Source organism: Podarcis raffonei, chromosome 2 (assembly GCF_027172205.1).
Source record: "Podarcis raffonei isolate rPodRaf1 chromosome 2, rPodRaf1.pri, whole genome shotgun sequence".
NCBI classification, from domain to species: domain Eukaryota; kingdom Metazoa; phylum Chordata; class Lepidosauria; order Squamata; family Lacertidae; genus Podarcis; species Podarcis raffonei.
In genome coordinates, this window is record NC_070603.1 from 68,470,709 (window position 1) to 68,497,618 (window position 26,910).

Sequence of the window (26,910 nt, forward strand, 5' to 3'; positions counted from 1 at the left end):
ATGACTGGACCTAATGGTCAGGGGTCCCTTTACCTTTACCTTTAGAATCTACCTGTTAATGTTGTTGGAAGTACCACAGCAGAGATCGTTCAGATTATGATTTAAGACATGGGTAGGCAAACTAAGGCCCGGGGGCCAGATCCGGCCCAATTGCCTTCTAAATCCGGCCTGTGGACGGACCAGGAATCAGAGTGTTTTTACATGAGAAGAATGTGTGCTTTTATTTAAAATGCATCTCTGGGTTATTTGTGGGGCATAGGAATTCATTCATTATTATTTTTTGAAATATTGTCTGGCCCACCACATGGTCTGAGGGACGGTGGACCGGCCCACGGCTGAAAAAGGTTGCTGACCCCTGATTTAAGAGTTCACTTATCATTAGAAGCAAGGATGAGGTTCCTGTTCCTGTTGTAGTAGACTGATGAAATAAAAATTATGAGTTTGTACATAAGGGTACCAAAAATATGATAAATCATTTGGATTGTTTGAACTCAGTGTTGGTGGGCAGCAGCTTGAAGGCATCTGGAAAATGTGTATGCTGGCAAAGCAGCCAATTCTAGCATGGACATTAAAAGATTGGGATTTGAATTACAGTATTCTTTTATTCGGTGCTTGTCATTTGGTCCTTGGTCTTAACTTTCAGCTAGCTGGTAGAGAGATCATACAACACTGGCATCAGATATACTGAGGAAGTTCGCTTGGCTCCTGCATTATCTTATAGCTCTGGTTGTCATAACTCTATTGTGAACCTGCACATGACAGTAGACGGAAGTACAAACACTCATAGCCTCAGTTCCAGAACACTTACTGTGCACATGAAGACAGACTCCCTTCAAGCAAAGTCAGAATTCTACAAATCCACGAGAATAATTATGGCAAGAGGTACCCCCTACTCATACCTACTGTTTTTGATTATTATTACTTATATATTACTGAAGGCTTTTCCATTTGCCTTCTCTCTGGGGCGAAGCTCGGCAGCTGTAGCTGCTGCTACAGTAATAATAATAATAATAATAATAATAATAATAATAATAATAATAATAATTTATTTCTAACACCCCCACACACACACATCTGGCTTGGTTTCCCCAGCCACTCCGGGCAGCTTTCAACAGAACATTGCAAACAGAATAAAACTTCAAACATTAAAAACTTCCCTAAACAGAGCTGCCTTCAGATGCCTTCTAAAAGTCATATACAGTGGTACCTCAGATTAAGTACTTAATTTGTTCCGGAGGTCCGTTCTTAACCTGAAACTGTTCTTAACCTGAAGTACCACTTTAGCTAATGGGGCTTCCTGCTATTGTCGCGCGGCCGGAGCCCGATTTCTGTTCTTATCCTGAAGCAAAGTTCTTAACCTGAAGCACTATTTCTGGGTTAGTGGAGTGTGTAACCTGAAGCGTATGTAACCCGAGGTACCACTGTAGTTGTTTATTTCCTTGACATCTGATGGGAGGGCATTCCACAGGGCAGGCGCCACTACCGAGCAGGCACTCTGCCTGGTTCCCAGTAACCTACCTAACTCTTGAACCCTTGGCACATGCTTAGGGAGGGGCAGAACCACCACACCAAAGCTGGGAGAAACTGCCTCTCTGCCTCAGAGGAGTAGCAGCTGTGGAAGAAAACTGGGGGGGGGGATGCACAGTGGGGCCAGTCTCACACACCCAGGAAAAAAGAAGGCCCGTGACCTCCTCTCCTCTCCCCCCCCCCACCTTGATGGACTACTCTAGTGTCACCTCAGATCCAAAGAACAGCATTAAGGCCATAATGAACTGAGTAACAGACCCTGAAGCACAAAAGGCTGCTCATGCACAAGTTCCTTAGGGAGAGCCTTTCCACCTCCTTTCCTTTCCCACCAGCTGACACAACACTCCCTTCCCCACATCCAGCCCTTTAACTAAGCGATAGAACTACCAGAGAGCCCTCCTCGTGGCACCACCAGCACACAGCTCGCCATCTCAACTCCTCCCCGCTTTCCTCCTCCCTTCAGCCAGCTGGGACCCCGCCGCCAGGTGCAGCCTGTCACACACACACACACACACACCCTTTCCTTCAACAGTACTCAAGCAGCAAGATGTCTCAGGCCAACCCTGCAACTGCTATTTTAATGCATAGAGTACCAATACCAATACACAATACTTTCAGCTGCAAGGGCATTTGCAACTGAATGCAATTGGAGGAAACCTTTTGAAAAGGCCAGCTTTCAAGCAAGTGAAGTAAAAGATATTTCAAAGCTCTGTAGATTCCATTTATTCCATCTTGTGCCACGTCAACGCTGCGCTGCTTGTTGCGTCCTGTGAACTAAGGTGCTGGCTAGCTTCCACAAAACTTAACATCAGGCATGATCTCAGCTACCATCTTCCTGAGATTCTAGCTAATACCACGCCTCTTCTCCTTGCTTCGCATAACTATGTTTTAGTTCTCTATCAGTGTATGCCAGATGTGAAGGAAATGAGCTGACCTTACAAATAAATATCTTGTTTGTATTTGTTTTGGGATTATGGGGTTAAGCTGTTGGATGACATGCATCTTTGCCCATCCGGAAAAACAAGTTGATAGGTAACACAGTTTAATTTGAACAGAATGCTGTAGATATAGTTTAGTGGCTACAGCTAGGTTGTGGGTGTGGCCTACCTTGCTATAACAAGCTCTGACACACTTTACCCCTTGGAGAGGGAGGGGCAAGTCACGCCATCCTGACTCCTGTCTTGGCTGCTTTCCCAGCTAGTAAGATTGTGTGTGCCTGTTTTTTGACTGCATCAGTTAGTTTGTTCTGTGAGGTATTTGCCGGCAGGTAAGAGAGTATTTCTGCTGATTGCGGTATTGGGCATTGTCTGATGGCTGAGTAGATACAGCAGGGGTTTTGGTGTGGACCAGGACTGTCTTGCTAGAAGAACAAGCTTTACCATGGACAGCGAGGTCAACTGTGGCAGAATTGTCCCCAAAAGGGGTGACTCCAAACACATCACGTAGGTCACACCCTTGATATAGTCTTTGCCCCAAGTGATATGAGGGATGCACTATTATCTGGTACAGTTTGGACGGATGGTGGCAGTTTCCTCCTGAAAGGGTGGTGGTCAAGTTTGGATGACCTACCCTCAGAACCTGGAGGAACCTAATGTGTTGCTGCATACTCTGGGGGGGGGGGGTTCTAGCAGAGAAAGGAAACATTCCTGTCAAAGCCTTGGTCTTGCTATGGAATGGTGAGCTGAAACAACTGGCTGATATGATTGCTTCCAAGTATCCTCTTTGGCATTGTGGAGTCCAAATGGTCTCTTGGTATTCTGAGGAGTTCTGGGCTACAAAACAAACCAGGTGAGGACTAGAGTGTAAGCAGTACAAGCCTCAATCTGATGTCAACCAAACATTGGTTGGAGCACATAATTGTGGCTACCACGTAGCAGTGTAGGGTGCAAAGCAGGCTCATTCTGCACCTTGCATTACATCCTCTAGTAGCCAGCTGGTGTAGTTGTTTCAGGTGGTTTGAAGGAACCTTTGGAACATTGGAATACCTACTGTGCCCCGCTGGCTACACACTTTGAGGATAAAGTCACTCAGCTTTGGAGTGACCTTGACTCTGCTTGCACAATAGGACTTCCCTCTCTCCTCCCTGTGTACCCCCCATGGATCCTCCAATCTACTCTAGAGGACTGGGGAGCCTCCAGAACAGGTTTAGCAGGCAGGGAGTGAGGGTGAGGTCTTGTGTTGGGGGTTGGAGGGGAGAAGTCTAGTTGTGCAAGAAGACCTTTTCCCATGCACTCATACCCCACTTGGCGCTATATTGGATTCCACCCATTGTGCTTTACAATGCATTTGCTGTCTATAGGGGTACAATTGCTTTAATTTACTATTGTTATCCTTCCAGGTGTTGAGTGGTGGGTGGGCGAGGATTCCATAACCTAGAATATGTTCCTGGCTCTAGCCATTATTTCTTTGATTTCTGCCTTTAGCCTAGGAGTAGTTAACCTCTGGCCCTCCTGATATTGTTTGACTACAACTCCCATAATCCATGAATATTAGGCATATTGGCTGGGGCTGATGGGAGTAGGAGTCCAGCAACATTTGGAGGACCCCATCAAGCTCTCTTCTGATGTCACTAGAGTGAAGCAGCTGTCGATGAAACCAGAAACAGTGTGTTGAATATTGAGGCATTCTTTGTATAAATCAGCAACCGTGTGGTCTGAGCACTTTCAGGGATAACAGTGAGTCTCCAGTGAGAATTTCCCATGTCTACAAAGGAAAGTCCTAAGCTAAGTCATAAGTTGAAGGAAAAGGGGCAACTAGTTAGTGGAAGAGCACATTCATAGCATGGGAAATTCCCACTCATATTTGCTCCCTGAATTTCCAGTTAAATGACTCAGCAGGTAATGGGAAAAACATTTTCTCTGTCTGAGATTCTGGATAATATGCATCACAGATAAGGAGTAGGAAACCAGTGGTCTTTTGGGTGTTGCTGGACTACAACCCCCATTATCCCTGACCATTGGCCATGCTGGCTAGGGCTGATGAGACTTTCCAACATCTGGAAAGTCACCCATTCTGGGCTGGACAGACAAATATCTTGACCTGATATAAGGCAGCTTCATATATCCTGTGTATATCATCTGACTCTTAATTCTTCCTTCCAGATTCTGACCAGGAAAGTGTGCATATCCATCCCTCTTCTATTTTGATAGATACCTTCAAGAGATGTAAACTGAGACACAGTCTAAGAATAATGAGGTCACTGGGACTCTTCCAGCCCTTTTCTGGCCAGACCTATAAAACCACATGTGGTGATTAATGCATTGTACAACTTAATACAACCTAATGATTTCTCTGAAAGGAGGAAGAAGAGAGGGAAGAAAAGGGAGAGGCCGAAACTAGGCAAAACTGACTTGGTAGAACATAAAAAGTGTATGAAGAGCCCTTCTGGGTTCAACTAAACTTCCATCTGATGCAGCATCCTGCTTCCAATTGTAGCCAACTAGATGGTTCCATGAGGTCTTCAAAAGTAGGACATGAAGGCAACAACCCTACTCTATTACATGTCCCCACAATCTTTTATCCAGCTGTCTACTGCCTCTGAACATGGATGTTCCACTTAGCTATCATGGTTAATAACTGTCTAATAGACATGTCCTCCAGAAATCTGTCACACCACAACATGGCTAACAAGGAGTCTCAGTTGGATCTTTCTAAATATGCAACCAGAGGTGTCGTCTGATTCCTAGCATCTTTTCAGAGCCATGATGCAGGGGCCTCTTGTGAAAGGTGGTGAATGAAGGCATCTGGACAAGCTCTTCAAGGAATCAGACCTAACCACTTTTCCAGAGTACCTGGAGCAGCAGCTGCCATGTGAGTCTGTACGGGAGCAAAATGATACTTCCCAATTACACCACCATGAATTCCACAAACGGTACAAGTGTTTGGGAACAAGTGCCAACCGCAATTGTTCTCGCAGTCCTCATTATTGGGACTGTGTTTGGAAATGTGATGGTGTGTCTAGCTGTCTATTTCAACCGGAAGCTCCGCAACCTGACAAACTGCTTCATTGTCTCCTTGGCCTTCACAGACTTGCTGCTGGGCCTCATGGTGCTACCCTTTTCAGCCATCTATGAGGTCTACTCCCATGAGTGGATCTTCAGTGTCACCTTGTGCAATATCTACATCAGCTTGGATGTCATGCTTTGCACAGCATCCATCCTCAACCTCTTCATGATTAGCCTTGATCGCTACTATGCTATCACAGCACCTCTCCGCTACAACACTATGGTCACTCCTAAGCGGGTGGCTGTGGCTATGTTCCTTATCTGGGTGGTGTCACTGATGGTCTCGTTCCTACCTATCCACTTGGCCTGGAACACCAATGGCAGCACTGTCCAGAACACACAGTTAACTGACGGGAAGCAGGAGTGCAAGCTGGAGGTCAATGCTGGGTATGTTCTGGTGGATGGCTTGCTTACGTTCTACCTCCCTCTGCTAGTCATGTGCATCACATACTACCGGATATTCAAAATAGCCAGGGAACAAGCAAAGAGGATCAACCACACCAACAGTTGCACAACCATCAGAAATGCATTACCCACTGTGAAGGAACACAAAGCCATTGTGACTCTTGCAGCTGTGATGGGAGCCTTCATTATCTGCTGGTTTCCTTATTTTACAGTGTTCACATATCGGGGTGTGACGGGTGAAGCATACAAAAGCCTGATGACCATTGTCATGTGGCTTGGTTACGCCAACTCAGCATTGAATCCAGTTTTATATGCTGCACTGAATAGGGACTTCCGGACAGCTTATCAGCGGTTACTCAGGTGTCGGAGAATGGGACCAGATGCCAGAGAGGTGCCTCTAACACATGAGATGAGAAATAAGACTTGTAATAAGGAAAGTAAACTTCTACAGCTGCATGCAATAAATGGAAAGAAGAACCCTGTTGTCCAAGATGGCACAGACAGGTAAGCTTTCTCTTACCTTTGAGGGGGAATTGTTGTTGAGAGGGTTTTAGTGGTAGAAAAAGGGTTGGAACAGGCACTGTTTAGATTCAGGATGCAAGCAAAATATATTTAAAGTTGCATTTGGTGCACTGTGGGGCATGCATCCACTGGCAGATTTGTTGAGAGTGATGAAATAAGTCTGGTTTTTCCCAACTCCAGCCCTGATTAGTCCCACCAAGGTATGTCCTGAACAACTTTTAAATGTTGTGCTTTTTCCCCTGCCAGGAAGCACAGGGAGAGATTTAACTTTGGATATATTCTGTCAAACAGAGGGAACCATCAAAGATATGCTAAGCACACAAACACCTACACTACTAAATATATTGATGCAATCTTCAAGTGGTGTGAGATTCCAGGGGTTCCAGGCACTTACCCAGGGTCCTGTTTCCTTGGAACATGGGACAGCAGAGACTGTGATGTTTATGATTTATGGTTTATTTACACATATACACAACTTGAGCATTAACATTCCAAAAGGATCTGGTTTCTCCCATAGTCACAGGCTTGGATTCAAACAGACATCAGATATTTCTCTCAAACACTGCTCGACTCTCTTTTTCTAACCACCAGCCACTTGAGAGCAGAGGCCCCACTCATCTGTTATCTCACACAGATCTACTTCCTTGGTTCCCTTAATGGCCCATCACCTAAGCTATCACCTCAACAGGAAGCTTATATTTTAACACTTGCTTGCTCCGGGGGTTAGAAGAGTCTCTGCACACAGTCTACTTGCCCCCACCCCAAACTCCTAGCAGCATAATTATACATAAGAGAATTTTTTTTTTTTAATCCTGCTAGGTGCATAACAGAAAATGCTGAGGAACTAATAAGATGTATCCGTACTAAATGGAACAACAGTCACTTGGGTTTGAAAGTGACTGGCAAAGGGGAAGGTAGACTGCTGCACTGCAGAACACTCCTTTTTGCAACTTTGGCAGTCACTGCATTTCAGATCCACACATGTTGTGCTTGCATGTGGCTTGAGTGGCAGCCAAGTTCATTAATCAGTCAAGCTCCCACTATATCTGTTGAGTAAATTCTAGTCTGGGCTCTTCCTTTTCAATAACATGCAAGATAATACAACTATTATCTTCGTTATTAAGACTTAGTATATGGGAAAGACAGATCTCTACAGTACTGGTACAGGGGGATTCGGGGTGGTTGCCTGGCTCTGTGCAAAGGTACCCAGGCTATGTCTCTTGTATTTAATGGCCCACTCCTAGATTACTTCAGCATGGCAGGAATACATGGTGAGAACATAAGAGCCTGGCTGGATCAGACCAAAGACCCATGCAGTACACACACACACCCTCCATTTCCCAGATTCGTGTGCGAAGTCTGCAACATGGAGTGCAAAGTTCTCCTGGGAGTTACAATACTGCCATGGCAATCCCTTCCACATGATCTTGGGATCGTGATATTATTGGGAAGCAATCACACTTCAGAAGTATCCACGCTGCTGAGGTAACATAAGGATGGACCCTAAAGTATATAATTCTTCGTTATAACTGTCGAATGAGAAGCAACGGCTCTATATCAAGCCAGGTTTCTCTTTCGCAATCAGTCACTATTTCTACATGAAATAGCCTCCAATAGCTTTATTTGGTCTCTGATAGCCATTTATTTTCGTCATTTTGGAAGCAATGCAGAGGATTGTGTGCCTTGATTTTCATTGTTGTTGTTGTTCATACAAAAAATAGAGACAGATGAAATTGGGTCAGTCCACTCCCCTGGAAAGGTACCAATGTATCTCAAAATTAGAGCCTCCTATCATGAACATTTGGTACTTTCAGTTCTATATTGATTTGGTTGTGCCGTGGAATGAGTAAAGAACATCCCTAGTTCACTGGTGGAGGGGATTTGTTCTTCTGAAGAGACTAGAAAGTGTGATATGCACATACAGTAGCTAAGTGGATGTTTGAGATAAGCAGGAACAAATTTGAGAAGGTTCCAAATGTAAGATGCAGAAAGAAGAAGCAGGGTAATCAGTGCCAGAAGAATTTAGGTAGGTCTGATTACCCTGGTTATAAGGATTTACACTCCTAAAGGCCAAAGAAAACAGGAGTGTGGGTATGTAGTATAATTTCATTGCTTCCTATAAGCAATTCTGACTTTCACCTCCTTCCAAAGCTTTGATCTCATCCCATGGCTGCAACTTGATAAGCAGCAAGGAAACTTTCCATCTGGCAGATAGCACTTACTTTCACTGCCATAGCTCCAGGAAGTGCCAACAAAGGGTTGATTCTTTTGTTTTATCACAGCTGACCCTGGGATAAGGTAGTGAGGCAAAAGGATTTATCAACAGCAATGGTACACCTGGGTGCCAACAGCTAGGACTGGTGCTGCTGCCTCGTCATATGTTACAATGAAAATGTCTCCAAAGCACAGATTTGTGGCACAATTGTGTCATTTTCAGATGCAATAGCACCAAGAGATTTTATCTGCTGCTCTTTAGAAACCATGATGAATCACTCTGTTTCGGTTCCTTAACAGTTTTTTAAATGATGGCAAGGGCAAACTTCAAATATATGGGCTTCTGTTCCATGATGTATTTCTGTTCCAAAAGTTTTGTTCAGGTTTCTATGGACTGTGGTTCACCTGATGGTTCAACCACTCAGCACTTTAATAGAGAGAGAATGATTCTTATGCATATGTGTGATCTGCATAATCGGGACCAGCAGGACATAGCTGACTTCCCCGAGTAAGCAAAAGGTTGTTGAGGGTAGTTTTTAGTGCTGGATTTTGGGTGGTACAGGCAGTTCCTCTGCACAAGGCACCAAGCCGAGAGGACATGAAAGAACAACAACAACATAAAAAACCCCCCATATTTATATGGGTAAAAAAGTAAAGGGACCCTGACCATTAGGTCCAGTCATGGCCAACTCTGGGATTGCGGCACTCATCTTGCTTTATTGGCCGAGGGAGCTGGTGTACAGCTTCCGGGTCATGTGGCCAGCATGACTAAGCCGCTTCTGGCGAACCAGAGCAACGCATGGAAACGCCGTTTACCTTCCCGCCGGAGCAGTACCTATTTATCTACTTGCACTTTGACATGCTTTCAAACTGCTAGGCTGGCAGGAGCTGGGACCGAGAAACGGGAGCTCACCCAGTCGCGGGGATTCAAACCGCCGATCTTCTGATAGGCAAGTCCTAGGCTCTGTAGTTTAACCCACAGCACCACCCACATCCCAATTTATATGGGTACCTATTCAATTATTGTGAAAATAATAAATATTGGGGGGGCACCAAATTTTGCCCTCACTCAGGGCACCATATTACCAAAGTCTGCCCCTGGTGGTTGTCTCTCTAGCTTTGTGTTATGCTACGCATCCTCCATGACAGCCATTTTGTGACTGACATCCCTAACACTCCCTCAAAATTTGAAATATGCCCACTAGTCCAAAAAGTTTGGTGATCCCTGCATTACTGGTGACCCCTGCACCAGTCCACTTCAGTTGCACAAACCTACATCACTGGTATGCACTTGAATCTGTACCACAAAATACTGAGGCTGGAGGTGACCCGAATACATGTTGGAGCTCCCTGTGGCTGTCATTTAAGCATTTAACAGCATACGTTTAACAGCCTATGAATGTCTACTTGGAAGTAAATCCCACTGAGTTCAATAGGACTTACTCCCAAGTATGATTGCAGCCTAAATAAGTGGCTCAATTTGAAGAGTAAGTAATGTAAAAGTAAATGAGCTCCACTCAATGAATCAGCTTGGTTCAGCAGAGTAATTTTGATAACATGAGTACTTTGTGTAAATTAGAAAACTCCTTTTCTGAGAAAACTCTCACTGTTGGTGCAGACGATGCATTTCTGCAAATCAGGCCCATTAGTTACTGCCATCTTCTAAATCAAAGCAACAGCTTCATTCTGAAACTCTCGTAAGCAGCACTTTCTCAGTTTTTCCTCTGCAATAAGATAAAAAGGTAAAGGTACCCCTGCCCGTACGGGCCAGTCTTGACAGACTCTAGGGTTGTGCGCTCATCTCACTCTATAGGCCGGGAGCCAGCGCTGTCCGCAGACACTTCCGGGTCACGTGGCCAGCGTGACAAGCTGCATCTGGCGAGCCAGCGCAGCACACGGAACGCTGTTTACCTTCCCGCTAGTAAGCGGTCCCTATTTATCTACTTGCACCCGGGGGTGCTTTCAAACTGCTAGGTTGGCAGGCGCTGGGACCGAGCAGCAGGAGCGCACCCCGCCACGGGGATTCGAACCGCTGACCTGACGATCGGCAAGTCCTAGGCACTGAGGTTTTACCCACAGCGCCACCCGCGTCCCTTGCGCTACCCGCGTCCCACCAGATACCACCAGAGAATAAAGGAGTCCAGGAAATGGGAAATGAAAGTGGACATGGAGAGAGTTTATTGAGGAAATGCTGGATTCACTGGAATAGTTTAATACAGTAAGCAGCAGAGGTGACTGGGAGAAGCAGCTTATGGCTGGAAGCTAAAATGACACCAATTCCTATTGAAACAAAAGGCAAACAGCATAGGTAATTTGTCACCAAGGCCTGATCTGTAGAAGTATTTCAATATCAAATAGGTTTTTTATAGGATGTCCAACAGTCCAGGCAGAAATTAGACCAAGGACAGGCTTTATTGTCGAAAATAAAAGGGCATTTACTTTGTCTGAATGTTCCCTGCAACATACTTAGGCAATCCAATTCAGAAATGCAATTTCAGTTGCTGGTGACTGTAGAGCTCTAAATGGTTTGTTATATGAATGGCCTTTTTGGTGGACTCTTCTTCATTGGAGGTTCCTAAGCAAAAGTTGGATGGTCATCAGTCAGGGATTCCTTAGTTGTGATTCTTGGTTGGACTAGATAACCCTCGGGTCCCTTCCAACTCTATAATTCTAAGTCTGTCGGACTTGTTGTCTTAGTGTTCAGAGGCTCTGTCAACTGAGACACAGTACAGAGTCTTCTCAGCAAGGGCCTTCTCATTCCACCAAGACTGTAGAGTGCTTTTACCTGGGACACCAATTTGGTTCTCTTTCTTTTAGCCTTTGGGCAAATGATCACGACATACCTCTTTTTCACCAGGCTTTTGCATTGCACCCTGAGCTACAACTGGTTTTTAGCATTGTTCTGTTTTTTTAAACTCTCAGTTCTTTTGTATGTTTTACTGTAATATTATTGTGATTTCCTATGCATTTGTTTTTCATTATGCTGCAAGCTGACCTGGGGACTCTTGTCCCCGAAAGGTGAGGCATCAAGTCTTCCAAATAAATACCATTTTCGTGATGGCAGCATCTCAAAGGAGCATCTCGAAAATCTCAGCAGCCACATTAATGCTACTCATGTAGTGATGTCAGTTCACACAGATAGCAAGACCGCATGAGCCAAGGCTGGAGGTGTCACACACACTCTTCCTGGGGTGACCCTGGCAAGGCTACCCTGTGTATATGGCACCAGCACTCATTCTTTGTCTCATTGAATGATCCTGTTTGAAGGGGGGGAATTTATGCTGAGCAACATAATTAATTAGAGGTACTCACCTCAGCATAAGCATGCCTGTCAACTGTCCCAGAAAAACCAGGACATCCCAATTCCCCCTGCAAAAATACAGCCATATTGGGTATCTTGCTCTTGTACAATTTTGGGCCCCCCAAAAAGCGATCTCACACAGGGTCCCAAACACATGTTTTTGGGCACTGTACCCCCAAATAGCTCTTTTTTCAGGTCCACAATCTCACATGCATCATGTGACTCATGCGGGATTTCAGACCAGGAAGATGGTACCCTGGATTTGGGCCACGTTGTGTTGGAGGAGATGCATAGGGTATTATGAACAGGGTGGCCACTTTCATACTGCAAAAAAGAGGACAAATGAGGGCATATGTTTGCATTAAAATGCATATGCTAATTTATATGTATAGCTATGAATTGAAGAATGAGTATTATAATTTAAATAGAAATACAACGGTAGGGAAGATTGTGACCAACTGACTAACTGATGAGGGGCAACTTCAAGGCCCCTCCTGCTCTTCCTTCTTAGGGTTCTTCGACGACCCAGCCTTTCAGATAGAGGATGCATTCAGGCAGAGGACTGTCCTCTGTAATATACAACATATGACCACCCTAATGATTAAAGTTATAGGGTGAGTAATCTTGAGAATGTAAACACTGAGATCCTAGAGTAAAACAAGAAATGCACATTCTTGCTTTGTTCCAGAAGGCATTCCGATCTGTGCTTATATTTATTCTTCTTGAGATGGTATATTTTGAAGTCAAATATACTAATCTGTATTATATGAAGAAGCAAAACTAGACTCCTGTCTGAGGTGAATTTCAGATCAGATTTTGAACCTTTTTTCCACCAGAAAGTTCCACACCCTTTTTCACTATTGTTTTTACTTTAGACCAGAGGTTTCCAAACTGTGGTCTGTTGACAAGTTGCAGCCAGGTGTTCCATGGCAAGCCTGTAAGATCACAACTAAAAATAATACAGCACCCAACACAGCACATTATGATTGCTGCAGCAGACAGAAAAATCATTAAGTTGTCCACCAACCTTCAGTAGTTTTCAAGTGGACACTGGGTGGGAAAGTTTGAGTCCTACTGCTTTAGACAGACCAACTGCACATTCTCTTACCAATTGACAAGGAACTACATGTGACAGAAGCAGACTGATGGGAATCTAAATTTAAAACAATAAGCTAGCATCAGTGTGTGGGGGGGTGGTAGGGAGCTGAACCATCCCTCTGGTTATACATGTTCCCCAATAACAACTGCAGCACAGTTGTTTCCTCCCACCCCCAGCCAAGCTCCAAAACTAGACATGACAACTGGTGGGAGAAAAAGTAGTTGAAGCATAGCAGCTTGAGGGGGGAAAGTGGGGATGTGGGGGTTAAGTCCTACCAGCCACGTCCAACCAAGCTGTGCTTTCGATCCCAAGACCCAACCCATTTCTATAATTCAGCAAGACCTCAGCTGGGTCTTGTCCCTTTCATGTTTACATTGATCCTGGAGGTGATCTGCAAGTTGCTGCTTGGACCTGTCAAATATGAGGAGAAATATGCTCATTTTCCCTGCAGAAGTAACTGCATTACCGGTCGCAAATGAGACTGCTTTGAATTGCAATTCTGGTTTTCCTTGCCTGTTCATCTCAGAACTGGAGCATAACATAAACCAGAGCACATGGAACACAATCTGTTATCGTGCAGCCAAGTAACAGGATAATAATAGTCTGAATCGCACATATATATATATAATTCTCAGCATATTGTTGTCTTGTGTCACTGACAAATCTTTCTTTCTCTTTCTCTCTCTCTCTCTTTAACCTTTTCAGCTCTGGGCCTTTTCCCTAAAGTGCACACAGGCCAGGCCAGGCCGTTAACAGTGGTCACTGTGACATAGCTCTCACTGTCCTCTTCCAAAAAACCATTGAGGACAGAAGGACAAAGTTAGATTTTCCGCTGGGGGAAGCTTAAAATCGGGGTCACTTGGGTGAGTACAAGGGGTGTCGCATCTAGAAAGGGATAAAGCTGTTCTGCATAGCCCAATTGAATTTCCTTCCTTCTACGGCCAACAGGAATCCCTGGATTAGGTAGTGTTGCGTCTTTTCCCCAGAGAGACATTCCTTCCGTTTATAAACAGCTGCCAGGCATCTCCATGCTAAGGAAAAACAGCACAGCTTATGCGATCTCTGTCCGTTGCACAGCTGCTAAAAGGTGCAGAACCTCTGTTGAGAAAATACCCCAGATTGGCTCGCAGGCAGGAATGGAGCCACCCCATTTCTTTCCAGTTCAGGCAGATACAATACCGTCCCACTTTTCCTGTCCCTGTAGCTGCTTCCAGTGAGTGTTTGTCATGAGATCAGTGCAGGCTTTCTGCAGCATCCCCACAACATAGTTGGCATTAAAGTATATGCCTTCTACCACTTATCATGATAGCTAAATCTCAAAGTAGTTTACAAAGATAGAAATAAATCAACATGGTTGCAGAGCTGAATTGTGGAAGGGTCTGTGGGTAGGAGGAGGGATCTTGGGGTGAGGCCTGAGAGAAGAGTTAAAGGCAGACAGGCCTAGTATTGTCATTAGTGCTTGAGTAGGAATGACTAATGTTGATTTCTTAAGAATGACCCACTGTCCATCTCTACAAATAACTGTCTGGCTGAGTTACTGGAATAGGCCCCCAAAATGACATCCCAGTATTTCTCTTGCTTCACATTCTGGTCTCCCTTTGGATTTCCCCCCGGAACTTCCCCTAGGTTCCAGTAACATTCAGTCAGCTGCTTACTCATTTCTCACAGGACAAGGGAGATATGACCATTTTCTACAAGTTTCTGATACTAATAAAATGAAAATAGCATCACATATTTTCATGAGGAGAAAGAATGTTGCTATGCCCCTAAGGCAGCGGTTCTCAACCTGTGGGTCCCCAGATGTTGTTGGACTACAACTCCCATTACCCCTAGCTAGCAAGGCCAGAGCTCAGGGATGATGGGAGTTGTAGTCCAACAACATCTGGGGACCCACAGGTTGAGAACCACTGCCCTAAGGGGAGCACTAGGCTCATGTTTCCATCATAATGGTGGGAGAATGAGGGGTGCAGAAGGAATTTGAAAGGCTGGATGGTCATGAGTGCTTAACCCTTTCTGCATCAGTCCCCAGTTCTTTCCAACATTGTAAAATGAGTTTTTCCCAACCAGAAACAAACACATCTTGAGCAGCAGAGGGAGAAAGCAGCCTGCTCATGCAAGCACCCCTTGCTGTTGTGTTCATAATGTATTGTCATCGTAACAAACAATTGCGGAAATAAATAACACATAGTTCTGCCCTGTAGTACTGACTAAACAAAATGAGGAATCTGCTTTCGTTGGGCTTACCTACAGTTCCTCTTGTCCTGCGGCTTCCCCAGGGGGAACTGCTCTTTTGCACTCAACCAGAGCAAAGGGAAATTCAGGTTTTCTGCAGGTTGCCGTTTGTTCCAATTTAGAGCTAAAGAGGTATTCCTTGGGAAAGAAGCAGGGTGATGGGGAAACCGCTTATCCTGGGATTTCTTAGCACAGGGCAAGCAGAAGTGTGGATAAGCCCATTGACTGGCAAGTCTCACCCACTAACGGATTTTGAAACAAGTTACTTTTTAAAAAATGTATATTTTCCTGTCACATATTACAGTACATCATAAGGAAGCACCCCTAAGATGCAGGCTAAATCATGTAAGGATTTGAGAGCAAGGGCAGAACTGACACAAAATTGTTAAGATGCTTGAACAGGCAGTGTCACCGCCGTCGTCACATTCCCTGTACTTTCTCTGCAAAGCAAAGAGTGAGATAATAGAAAGCCTATCACAGGTCACATTGCCAAGGAGAAATTTTATCACTCTGCTTCAACATTTACAGGATGTGATAGAACAGCACAGCATGTAACTTAGTGAGAAAGACCCACTCTCTCATTTCGATGTGCTTCCCCTACATGTGATAGTCCTTGTGGGGCTTTTAGTTTGCAAGATATTCTGCTCATTGCAAGGCAGGTATATGTAAACACATGTATAAATACACTGAAACAGTCACACATATGCTTTTGTCTTGCCTTTGAAATCATTTCAATGCAGTTTGCAAGTCCAATTTAAAATAAATAAACAAACCATATCCAAATGTCAAAAGTCACCAGGGGATTCCACCCCACACACGGCAGCTAACGGTAGATGACCCTGTGGGGAGAGGGGATAGTCCTGCAGGAGCAAGCTCTAATGCAGGCACAGCCAAACTCTGGCCCTCCAGATGTTTGGGACTACAGTTCCCATCATCCCTAGCTAACAGGACCAGTGCTCAGGGATTATGGGAATTGTAGTCCCAAACATCTGGAGGGCCGGAGTTTGCCTATGCCTGCTCTAATGCCTTCTATGCCTACTGTTAGCAAGGAAGAAACCATACTGTGAAATTTCCACCTTAGCAGCTGCCTTTTGTTGACTTCACAGTTGCCTTTCCAAGTGCTGCTGTTCTTTTTTATTATTATTTCTGCCAGTTCTTATGGGTGTCCCAGAGGTGGCTGCATGTCAGTAGCTGCCTTTTTGAAGATTCCATCATTTACATACTTTTTCCACAAAGCCATCTCAGCTATCCAAGAATCCAAATGACTTCCATTTTCAGCAAGCATTCCTAGTGGGGCAGGCATTGCATTGTTATTTAACCCCCCTTACATGTTTTTCATCCACAGTGATGATGGAAAGTGAGTCTAAGGACTTAATCCACATGTCCCTTTTGCCCCACATTTTCCAGATACAGGTCCTCACTTTAAAGCTCCACGTTGGAACACCCTTTTTCCCCCCTTTGCCCCAGAGTTTTCCCCATGAAAGCCCACTCTTTCAAGCTGAAGGGCAACAAACAGTAATTTGGGTTTTTCATAGATTGCTGCTTGCTCCGATCCAGCTTTAAAGAGCGGGTTTTCACAGGGAGAGCTCTTGAATGAAAAAGGCAGGGAGCTTGGTCCCAGAGCTTTAAAGTGGCTGGAAAGTGCAGAGGTGGAAGGGTAAGCATGGATAAGCCCTGAGTCATACATGGAAAGTCAGACTTTGAGATTATTTGCCATGAGTCTGGAAAACCTGGGCAGGGCTTAGCAAAGTAAGGACAGAATCACCTCTGCATACCGTCCCACGACCCTCTCTTGCTGATAACATGTCTCAGCTTTATTGACTGTGTCACAAGAAGGGGGAAAAACCTAGAGGTCACCTGACTGCCAAAAGGCAGATACAATTGTTGTGCTGGCTCCACACAGCGCACTTATAACCTTGCACAAGATCACAGGCAAACAGCCGGATGGAGACTTGAAGTAGCACTGCCCACAAGCAGCTGCTCCTGGCAGATTTACAAGCTAGGAAGTGCAATCAACTCACCTCTTCAGGTTTGAAATGAGATTTTGCTGCAAGTGTCTCTTGGCCCCGTGGTAGTGATGTGACAGTCAGTGACCCTTGAGTGCATCCATCACAGAAGCCTAAAAGCAGCGGGATGGCAGAGGCACTTGAGTGGTGCCTTTTGAATAAAGATGAGGGCCAGGCCTGGCTGAAAGAGGAAAGGGAAGAGCTTTTGTGCTTGACCAAGCTGACTGATAGGCATGTAATTGAGCATGTCCCTGACAAACCTCATCCCTGAGGCCTGCTCAGATCTCTCACTCGGAGCATTAACCTTCTTTTCTTATTAAAACCTTTCATGTTGGCAAAATGGCCAGATGAGAACTTCTCAGGTAGTTCGGCTGACATCTAACTCTAGATTGCTCTCAAGGTCTTTCCAGGTTGTTGACCCCGGGAAGAAAGATTACAGATACATTTTGCTTCGCATCAGTGGATCTACCCCATTGACAGGGATACGGAAGAAGATAGCTTAATAGTACAACATCTGTCTAACACATATGTTCATGTTACTATGCAGCCTAAACACTTTATAGAAAAGCAGGCAAATGGAGTTGAAAATTGAAAGTAAACCCTTCAAACTGTTTGAGCAGGCCACTGTTGCATTTTGGCCTACAGAAAATTCATATGAGCCGGTGGCCTCCACAAGAGCATATGTTTGATTCCTCTGTGGGACAACTCATGCAAAGGGACGGATCAAGATGCTCCAGAGCTGTGCTCACCCTGCTGCCATTGTGGTAACTGTGGTGGCTGAGCAAGGGATACCATACTTTGTGGGAATCCTGGCAGATATATGCACAGCTTCCATGTGAATGTGCTGCTTTATCCAGATGACAACTCCACGTGAGCATCTTTGAGTCAGAACTCTCAGAGAGGGGCTGCAGACTAGTTTGAACTTGCCCTGCAAAGATGTCTCTGTCTGTTACAAACCCATCAGCCAGAGAACTTCAGCTAAAATTCAAGCTATAGTTGTGTATGCATGACATTTCCCTTGTGCTAGCAAGGATGGCAGGCACCAGGCCTGTAGGGATGCCAGCAAAACTCCCCTGTAAGTGAAATTTGGAGGCTCATAATGCTCAGCTCTGAGAAGAGGCAGACATCACATCCCTGAATTCTTCCTGGCTCGGTTTAAAATATGAGGCAGAAAAGAATTATTTGCTTACATACTCTCTCCTGCCCAAGCAGCAACTCGCTTCTCAACTGCCCCCATCCCCAGTTCCCTTTAACTGGCATTTACAGATTCCAGACATGGTGAGAAGGAGGGAGGTTGGGCCCTTTTAAATGTGGTTTAAAAGGAAAAGGGCAGGGGTCGGGGACTTTAAAAGTATGCATCCCTGGACAAATTTGGCCTGAACTGGAAATAAACCAAGTCATTCCCACAGAGACAGAGGTCAATCCAATTGGGGGGGGGGGGTGTTTAAAATGAATATGTTAGGGAAGGAATGGGAAGGATCACGCTACATGTCACACTGCAATTTGGCTCTTTTAAAGGGACTTGCATATTGTTCATAGAATCATAAAAACTGTAGAGTTGGAAGGGACCCTGAGGACCATCTAGTCCAGCCCCCTGCAATTCAGGAATCCTGCCCACAACTGTCCGTAGGTGGGACTGAAACACCAACCTTCCAATTAACAGACAAGACATACTGAGCCATTGAAATGAATATTTTTGCTTCTAGTTGTCCCCTCCCCACATGTAGCAATGAAAGTTGGGGGTGGGGGGCTTTTCAGGCATCTACCTCTTCTTCTTGGTTTCCTTTTTCTTAATGTTTCATTTCCTCTACTGAAATATTTGCTGCAGACCACATACAGCTCATTGCATCTGTGAGGCTTTCTTCTTCATCATATACAGTATCTTTTTTTTAATAAATTTTTATTAAGTTTTCTTTTACAAATAATTCGTACAACCATAATTACATATTTGCAGTTTTTTAAACTTCCACCGGCACCTCCCTCAATCATCATTTTTCTTATCTTCACGCATTTTCTGTATGATATTGCCAATTTAATATTAACCTTCCATCTCTGTTTCTTTTTTACAATATACTTTGTATTCTCACAAAGCCTCCTTAAAACCCACTAGCGTTGTCTGTTCATCACATATAGTTTTCAGATAATCCGTAAACTTTCCCCAGTCCTCGATGAATTTGTGATCTTTCTGGTATCTGATTTTTCCAGTCATTTTATCCAGTTCTGCATAGTCCATAAGTTTCATTCTCCACTCATTCAAGGTCGGTAATTCCTCTTGTTTCCATTTTTGGGCCATCAATATTGTGATGGGATGATGAGCTGCTTGTGCATAAAGTCCTAGTCCCTCAGAGTTTGGCTAAGTCCACAAACCTCTGTCTGTGACGGAGCTCCTTAAGCATGGCTCCATCAGTCGCTCGTAGAATCGGACAGTGGGCGTTTATGGAACTTCTTCCAGCATAAAAGTTCCTTAACGGAAACGCGTCTTCTGGACTCTCGGCGTGACAGTTTCCGGCGAGGAGTGGGTGTCCCTATGGGAGGTCCTGAAACCTCCCCGCTATTTTCGCTGGAAGTGTCTCTGAGCCCTCCCTCCGACTCACTTTCTCTTGGAGCTCTTCCTCTCCCCCTGCTGGTCCCCTCCTCAGCGGATAAGTCTCTCTCAGCCTCTGTGAGCCCTTTCACCTCCTGTTTCTCCGATGGCAGTTCCCTGACATCCACCTCCCCTCCAGGGCCCCCTTCACCACCTCCCCTTCCCTCCTCTGCGGGAGGCGAGGGAGCAAAACCCCTGAAAGAACCTCCCTCATCTTCCGAAGTTTCGAACAGTTCCCTCCACCGGTTGCTGTTTCCGGTTTCTAAGTACTCCTCCTCATCGGAGTCTGTACCTTCTTCCAACTCCGATTCCCTGAATCCTTCCAGTTCCTCCTCCTCGTCGGTGGTGCCAAAGTACTCCCTCCGGAACCTCGCTACTGGCTGAGGTTTCCTGGGGAACCTTTGGTGGAAAGTTTCGATCAAGATCTCGTCACTGACCTCCTCTGCTGTCACCCAGGTGTTTTCCGACTCCGGTTCCCCTTCCCACGCGACCAAATACTCCACCTGATTACCCTTCCACCTGGAGTCGATGATCTCCGCCACATGGTTGCTGCTTTCCCTTTCTTCTAAGACTGGCCCCCGTGTGGAGACCCCTTCACCTTCCCCCCTATATGGTGACAGTAATGACCTGTGGAATACTGAGTGCAGTTTCATGTGGTTCGGTAACCGGAGTCTGAAAGCCACTGGGTTGACCTGTTGAATGACCTCAAATGGTCCCAATCTTTTGGGTCTCAATTTCTTGCAACCCCCCTTGAACGGCAACCCTTGGGTTGACAGCCAGACCTGACTCCCCACCCTAATGGTTTCACCTTCCCTTCTGCTCTTGTCTGCCTGCCTCTTATATTCTTCTTTGGCCCTTTCTAAGTTGAGTTGGAGTTGACGATGGATCGCTTCCATTTCTTCTACAAAATGTTCGGCGGCCGGGACACTCCATCTCTCCCCTCCTCCCCCTGGAAACGCCCTGGGGTGGCACCCATAATTAGCCAAAAAGGGGCTCATCCCGGTGGACACATTCTCCGCATTATTGTAGGCAAATTCCGCTAGCGCCAACTTTTCGACCCAATCGTTCTCTCTGTCATTGACATAACACCTCAGGTATTGTTGGAGGATACCGTTTGCTCTCTCCGCCTGCCCATTGGTCTCAGGGTGCCTGGCAGTTGAAAAATTGACCTCTACGTGCAGTAAGCTCATAAGTTTCCTCCAGAACCTGGACGTGAACTGTTTCCCTCTGTCGGAGACCACCCTCAAGGGGGCGCCATGCAGCCTAAAAATATGTTCTACAAACAATTTCGCTGTCTCTTCCGCCGTGACTGCATGTGAGCAAGCTACAAAGTGGCCCATCTTAGTTAACAGGTCTACTACGACCAGTATGGCGGTTTTCCCCTGGGATTTCGGCAGATCAGTCATAAAATCTATCGATACCGCCTCCCACGGTCGTTCTGGTGTGGGTAACGGTTCTAATAACCCCGCCGGCGCCCGCCTTTCTCCCTTGGCTCTCTGGCATTGGTCACACCCTCTTACATACTCCCGTACATCCTCCCTCACCTTGGGCCACCAAAATTCCCTGGTCACCAACCACATGGTCTTGTGTTGCCCAAAATGCCCCGCTGTGGGGTTGTCGTGCAGCTGTTTGAGTACTCTCCCCCTCAATTCCCCTTCGGGTATATAAAGTGCCCCTTTGTAATACAATACCCCGTTTCTTTCTTCAAAACCTCTGGGATCTTCTCCCTCTCTCCTTAAACCTCTGAGCTTATTCTGGGCGTATTCATCATTCACCGTTCCCTCTACCAGTTCCCTTTGCCCCACCCAGGCTGCCCCACACACCCAGCGGTCCTCTGGGATGATATGTCTCTCTTCAGGTGCTCCCTCCCCCTCCAAATATTCAGGTTTGCGTGAGAGAGCGTCCGCTCTGACGTTTTCTGGACCTGGCACATAGCAAATTTCAAAATGGAATTTGGAGAACTCTTGGGCCCAACTCACTTGTCGTTGGTTGAGCACTCGTGCCGTTCTCCAATATTCCAAATTCTTGTGGTCCGTGCACACTTGCACCTTATGCTGTGCACCAATTAGTAAATGTCTCCATCTCCGGAACGCTTCGTGAATGGCAAGTAGTTCTCGGTCATATACGGTGTAGTTCCTCTCGGATTTGTTTAGCTTACGCGAAAAGAAGGCACACGGTCTCCACTCCGACTTATTCTTTCCCGGCTGAAGAAGCACCGCCCCCACAGCCCGGTCTGATGCATCAGTTTCCACTCTCATTGGTTTTTGTAAATCCACATGCAGGAGCTGTTCTTCCGAAGCGAATGCCCTTTTCAATTCCTCAAATGCTTGCTCCGCCTCCGCCGTCCAAACAAATTTCTTCTTGCTGCTGAGACAGTCCGTGATGGGAGCCGTTAAGTGGGCAAAGTTCTTGATGAACTTACGGTAAAAGTTCCCAAACCCTAAGAATCTTTGCACATCCTTTTTCGTTTTCGGTGTCTTCCATTCCAGCACCACCAGGACCTTGCCTGGATCCATGGCTAATCCCTTGTCCGACAAGCGGTACCCCAGGAATTCCACCTCCTTGGTGTGAAGCTGACACTTCTCCAATTTCACCCACAGCTGGTTTGCTTGCAGTTGGCTCAGCACTTCCCTGACATCCTTTACATGCTGCTCCTCATTCTCTGAATATATCAACACGTCATCTAGGAAGGCCACGCAATTCTTGTAGAGCAGAGGTCCCAGGACGTGGTTCATGAACGATTGAAAACATGCTGAGCCTCCTTGTAATCCGAAGGGCATAACTAAATATTCAAAAGCCCCCAAAGGGGTGAACATGGTGGTTTTCCATTCATCCCCTTTCCTTATCCGTATCAGGTTGTTTGCCCCTCTCAGGTCCAGTTTAGTGAATATCTTTCCCTTCCTCACCCTGGTCAAAATGTCATCAATTCTGGGCATGGGGAAAGCCACTGGTTCTGACACTGCATTCAAGGCTCTAAAGTCCACTACAAGTCTGGGTTTATCCGTGTGTTTTTTGTCCACAAAAAACACTGGGCTGCCCCCCACCGCTCTGGACTCTCTGATGAAGCCTCTCTTCAGGTTTTTATCAATAAACTCCCTTAACTCCTGCATTTCCCTGTCTGACATGGCGTACAGCTTGCCCACTGGGAGCTGGGCTCCAGGGACCAGGTTGATTTGGCAGTCAAAGGCTCTATGCGGTGGTAGTTTATCTGCTTCCCTTTCGCTGAAGACCTTGCTCAGGTCAGCGTATTGTTTGGGCACCTTCCCTTTGTCCATTACTTCCGTCCCTGCTAGAAAGGCTTTTGCCCCTTCCGGCGCCTTTCCCTCTTTGCAGTGTTCCAGGCAATGTGCTGACCCAAAGGAGACCACTCTCTGATGCCAGCCCACTAGCGGATCATGCAACGCTAGCCAGCTCATTCCCAAAATAACGGGAGCCCCTCCCAGGGTGGCCACATTGAACGCTATCCTTTCGGTGTGCCTGGCCACCCTCATAACCATTGGGACGGTCTGTAGGCTAACTTCTCCTCCCAACAGCTCCCTCCCATCGATCGTGGTCACCTGCAGGGGGTTACTTAAAGGGAGTATCTGTATCTGGTGTTCAGCTGCAAACTCCTTACTCATAAAATTACAGGAGCTGCCTGAGTCCAATAGCGGTCCAATTGTCTTTAGTGGGTGTCCGTTTGCCAGCTCTAGCAACACCTCTATCACTAGGGCTGGTCTTGGAGGTTCCGGCGTGGGCACTTTTACTGCTCCTTGGCCTGGCTGCTGTGCCCTGACGGTGGCAGCCAGGCGTTGGCTTTTACTTGCTCCTGGACTCCCTCCTCCTTCCCCCCAACAGCTCCCGCCATCCCTTGCCATTCCTTTCTTTGCGGGCAGACTCTGGCAAAGTGACCTGGCTGCTGGCAGAGATAACATTTCTTGGTGCTCTTCCCCTCCTTCTTCCGCCCTTCACTGGGATTTGAAACTGCGCGCGCGCGCGCTGTTCCAATTTCCATCAGCTCTCCTGGCGGGAAATTTGGCTCCGGAATCTCTGGAATGCGGAAATCCCTCCAACGCTCTCCTTTCCCTTCCCGCTTCTCCAAGGCTCTCGCCTCCTGGCGCGCTCCAATGGTCAGCGCTGATTTGGTCAGCTGGTCCATAGACTCCGCCCTGGGCGCCCGGGAAAGTTCGTCTTTCACCGCCGAAGAAAGCCCCTCTTCGAAAAGCATTTGAATGGGTTCCGCCGATAGGTCCCACCCCAATTTATGTATCAGCATGGTAAACTCAGTCCAGTACTCACGAACCGATCGGCTCCCCTGTTTACAAGCCATCAACTGTCTGCGCACCAGTCCCTGCTCAATCTCGCTGGAAAACATCAAATCCATGGCGCGAAAAAACTTCCTCGTGTCCTTCAGCATTTCACTATTCCCTGCCATCAGGGGTCTAACCCAGTCTCTCGCCCCCCCTTCGAGATGGCCAACCACAAACGCCACTCGCGATGCCTCGTCGGGAAAGTCGTCAAACTGCAGATTGAGAGCATACTGCATCTCTGTCCTAAAGGCTTGATAGTTCCTGGGGTCCCCCCCAAACTTCTGCACCAATCCTGGCATCTTTCTTGCTAGTGGGGCGCCTTTTGCCTTTTCTGCATCCTGCGCCCTCCTTTCCTCTAGCCTCGCCGTTTGCAGCGCTAGCTGGACCTCCAACACCCGGTACCTTTCTTCCAGGCTTGGACCCTCTCCAGCTCCTCCTGCTCCCCCGGTTCCGGCTGGGTTGCTCATGATGCATCTCTGCACAAGCTGCTTTCAGGGACTGTCCGATTGCTGTGATGGGATGATGAGCTGCTTGTGCATAAAGTTCTAGTCCCTCAGAGTTTGGCTAAGTCCACAAACCTCTGTCTGTGACGGAACTCCTTAAGCATGGCTCCATCAGTCGCTCGTAGAATCGGACAGTGGGCGTTTACGGAACTTCTTCCAGCATAAAAGTTCCTTAATGGAAACGCGTCTTCTGGACTCTCGGCGTGACAGTTTCCGGCGAGGAGTGGGTGTCCCTATGGGAGGTCCTGAAACCTCCCCGCTATTTTCGCTGGAAGTGTCTCTGAGCCCTCCCTCCGACTCACTTTCCCTTGGAGCTCTTCCTCTCCCCCTGCTGGTCCCCTCCTCAGCGGATAAGTCTCTCTCAGCCTCTGTGAGCCTTTTCACCTCCTGTTTCTCCGATGGCAGTTCCCTGACAAATATTCTTGCCGCTGTTACCGCGTACTGAAAAAGTTTATAATCACTTCTATTTATCTCTCTTCCTGTTATTCCTAGCAAAAAGGCTTATGGTTTTTTAACAAACGCATATTTAAACATCTTTTTCAATTCATTATATACATTTCCCTTTTGCCGTTTTCTCCTGTGGTTTCAAAATACATCCAGCTGCTGCTCTTAAAGGCACATTTGCCTTTTGATCAAGTGGTCTCCAAGACAATTGTTCTTCTCCACACATCTGTTGCAAGACAACTGGCAGTTGGAGCAGAGTTCTTCAGCCAGGAAGAGGGAAGCAATTTCCTACAGCTGCTTGTTCCCTGGCCTATGTCTGTGGCCAGTCTGGTCTTCCCATTGCCATGGTCTTCTTTCTGGTACAGCCTCACACTGGAACTTGTTCCCCTTGCCCATCTCCATTTTATGCATTATATTTGGTTTAATGGGCAGGTCTCAGTTTTTTTAAAAAAACCAATCTCGAGCAGCTCTGAAAATTCTGGGATTTGACCATTTAAAGCCACCGTCCTATTCACAGAGACCTGATAGTAAGTCCCATTGAACTTAGAGGAACCTCTGATCAGAGCTATGTAGGAATGCACTGTAAATGTGCCTTTGGATCATCCTCCCCGACGGCAGCATTCACATCGTCTCACTTCCACAGCTGTACAGTAGATGAATAGGTAGTTAAATGCTTTTATCCTTATAATACATGGCTTAGATTTATGGTACTGCATGCCATTCTGTCTCAAACAGCACTATAATCTGTGGCTTATGCACATTCTTCATAGGTCACTTCCAGATAGTAAATCGAAACTGATTTCTGACATCTCTCCATTTGTAAGCAACACTAGTAGTTACTCATTTTCCAGCACTAAATTGTTTATCATAGAAGAACGTAACTGAGTAATTGGAGAAATGAGCCCTATATTTCCTCTCAGAATATACATTCTTTTGATCTGTTCTGCTTTGTTTTTTTGTAGCCATCAACATGTCTAGCACCATCACATAGCCTGCTGTGTACTTGGAACAAGGAAGCAGATTCTAAAAATGGGAACATTGGGGGATCATTGGGAAAATATTTAAAAGTATCTTCTCTTTGTCAGTCTGAACTATTTTCATTGCTGTTCCCCTTGTAGGAATCTGAACCCACAATGTGATAAATCACCCTGTCCTGTGCTGCCCTGCTGTCAAAGTCTCTGTTTGGCCAAGGTTCTTCCCAAGAGAGATGTGTGGAGCCCAATGTTTGATCAGCCAGTGGCAAATGCAAGGAAGACAAGGCAACCTTCTGCACCCCATACAGTTATCTACTGTGTCTTCACCTGAGCCAGGACCTGCTTTCTTATGAAGTTGGATGTAGAGAATTATGACTCAAGGTAGCTCAAAGATTGCTTGAAGGTTGTTGCATCGGGTGCACCATCTCAGTCTTCTCAAGATGGTTCGATAGGGGGCTTACTATGCAGGGACTTTGATTTCCCTGAAAGACTCTTGACTATAAATGTGGTGTGAATCCAGAAGTACTTGGAGATGCGTGACTGTACATACCTATAGGATTATCTGTCCACATCTAGGACAGGAAATAACTGTGGCTTGGGAGGAAGTGACAAAAAGGAAGGACTTCATTCTTACACTCCAAGGCATTTATTGCCCTGTTAGCCTATAAATGTCATATTTATGCCCTGGGGATATTTCTTGCATTGACAGTATTCAATATGGAGTCATCTTGCATTTTCAACATAGTTTGTGGTTTCCAAAACATCTGATAAAAGTGCATTTGACAAATGTTTTGAATATTTAATAA

The 26,910-nt window shown here is 46.0% G+C and overlaps 1 protein-coding gene across 1 annotated transcript in view; it reads left to right on the forward strand.

Annotated features, from left to right (window-relative positions):
* The window catches only part of HRH2 (histamine receptor H2), a 38,493-nt gene extending 11,763 nt beyond the window's left edge, over positions 1-26,730 (forward strand). The window contains 3 exon segments of the mRNA XM_053377153.1: positions 4,629-5,303; positions 5,306-6,440; positions 26,249-26,730. Coding sequence (XP_053233128.1) covers positions 5,261-5,303; positions 5,306-6,440; positions 26,249-26,435 — 1,365 coding nt within the window. The 5' untranslated portion in view covers positions 4,629-5,260 and the 3' untranslated portion in view covers positions 26,436-26,730.
* Positions 26,731-26,910: the final 180 nt, after the last annotated feature.